This window comes from Amphimedon queenslandica, unplaced genomic scaffold (assembly GCF_000090795.2).
Source record: "Amphimedon queenslandica unplaced genomic scaffold, v1.1 AMPQUscaffold_4787_Cont23236, whole genome shotgun sequence".
NCBI classification, from domain to species: domain Eukaryota; kingdom Metazoa; phylum Porifera; class Demospongiae; order Haplosclerida; family Niphatidae; genus Amphimedon; species Amphimedon queenslandica.
Window position 1 is genome coordinate 1 of NW_003554903.1, and position 1579 is coordinate 1579.

The 1579-nt window shown below is 45.3% G+C and overlaps 1 protein-coding gene across 1 annotated transcript; it reads right to left on the reverse strand.

Moving 5' to 3' along the window:
- Positions 1 to 4: 4 nt before the first annotated feature.
- On the reverse strand, positions 5 to 1569 carry LOC100638241 (mucin-5AC-like; the record flags this gene model as incomplete). The annotated part of the gene is made up of 1 exon (XM_003391879.2): positions 5 to 1569. A coding segment is annotated over exon 1 (1452 nt), but the record flags the coding sequence as incomplete, so codon positions are not given.
- Between the last annotated feature and the right edge of the window lie 10 nt (positions 1570 to 1579).

Genomic DNA, 1579 nt, shown 5'->3' on the forward strand with positions numbered 1-1579 from the left:
CATTAGAAGTGGAAATACTAACACCAGCAGCAACAGTAGCAGCAGCAGCAGTAGTAGTAGTAATAGTAGGAGGAGCAGTAGTGTGAGTTATAGATAGAGGAGTAGAACTAGTAGCTCCAAAGGAACTAGTGATAGAAACAGGAGTCATAGTAGAACCAGAGGTAGTGGTAGCAATAGGAATAGAACTAGTAGAAGGAACAGGAATGGAACTAGTAGGAGGAACAGGAATAGAACTAGTAGGAGGAACAGGAATGGAACTAGTAGAAGGAACAGGAATAGAACTAGTAGGAGGAACAGGAATAGAACTAGTAGCAGGAACAGGAATGGAACTAGTAGGAGGAACAGGAATGGAACTAGTAGGAGGAACAGGAATAGAGCTAGTAGGGATAACAGTGTGAGATGTGTTTGTGGAGAGTTGAGCTGGAGAATGAGTAGTAGCAATGGAAAGAGGAGAGGGTCTAGGATAACCAGGAGTTGTACTAGGAGGAAGAGATGAACTGCTACTTGATGACACTGTCAAGGAAGGAGGCATTGAAAAAGACTTGGTAATGGAAGGAGGATGTGTGGCAGCTGCTAATGAAGGAGTGGCCCCTCCAGAAACAAATGATGGAGCACCACCCCCAGCTGGTAGAATAGAACGAGAACCAAAAACAAACGGAGCCCCACCACCAGCTGGTGAATTAATAAAGGAAAAAGGGGTTGATCCTTGAACGTTACTAGTACCAAAGCTAAACACTGGTAAATTAATGGCAGGAGTAGTGGTGGTAGGACCAGAGCTTGAAGCTGGTTTAGTGGAAGCTGGAGTGGGTCCTGTAACTGATCCAGTGGGAGGTGCTACTGTTGATCCAATAGGCGTTGAGCTAGTTGGCTTGTAAGTAGGTCCAGGATTAGAGAAAGACCGTGATGTAGAACCAATGGATGAATTAGTAACTGAAGTATGAGAAGGAATAGCAGAACTGCTGGAATACAAGGAAGAAGGACCAGTTGACATTGGAGGACGGGAACTACCTGAATACATGTATACTGGAGAAGGACCACTTGAATGTGTGTAACTTGGAGGACGATGACCAGTTGAAAGAGAAGCACTAGGAGAAGGACCAGTATGAGTAGTAGGACCACTTGAATATGAAGGAGGGCCAGCTCCAGCCCCAGTAGTGGTAGGAGGTGCACTGGTAGATACACTGGTGGGTATACTGGTGGGTACACTAGTAGGTACACTGGTAGAAGGCATACTGGTAGAAGGCATACTGGTAGATGGTACACTGGTAGAAGGCATACTGGTAGATGGTACACTGGTAGAAGGCATACTGGTAGATGGTACACTGGTAGAAGGCATACTGGTAGATGGTACACTGGTAGAAGGCATACTGGTAGATGGTACACTGGTAGGTACATCAATGGTCTGTGTACTGGCATGAGATACCCTGACAGGCTGTACATTGGTAGGTGGCTTCATCCTATACACTGGTGAATGGAGAGGTCTTGGAGCAGGTAAAGGTATATTAACCTTTCTCTCATTGACTTTAATACAGTCAGTAGTCAATATGGCTGATATACTGGACCTATCACTGGATACACT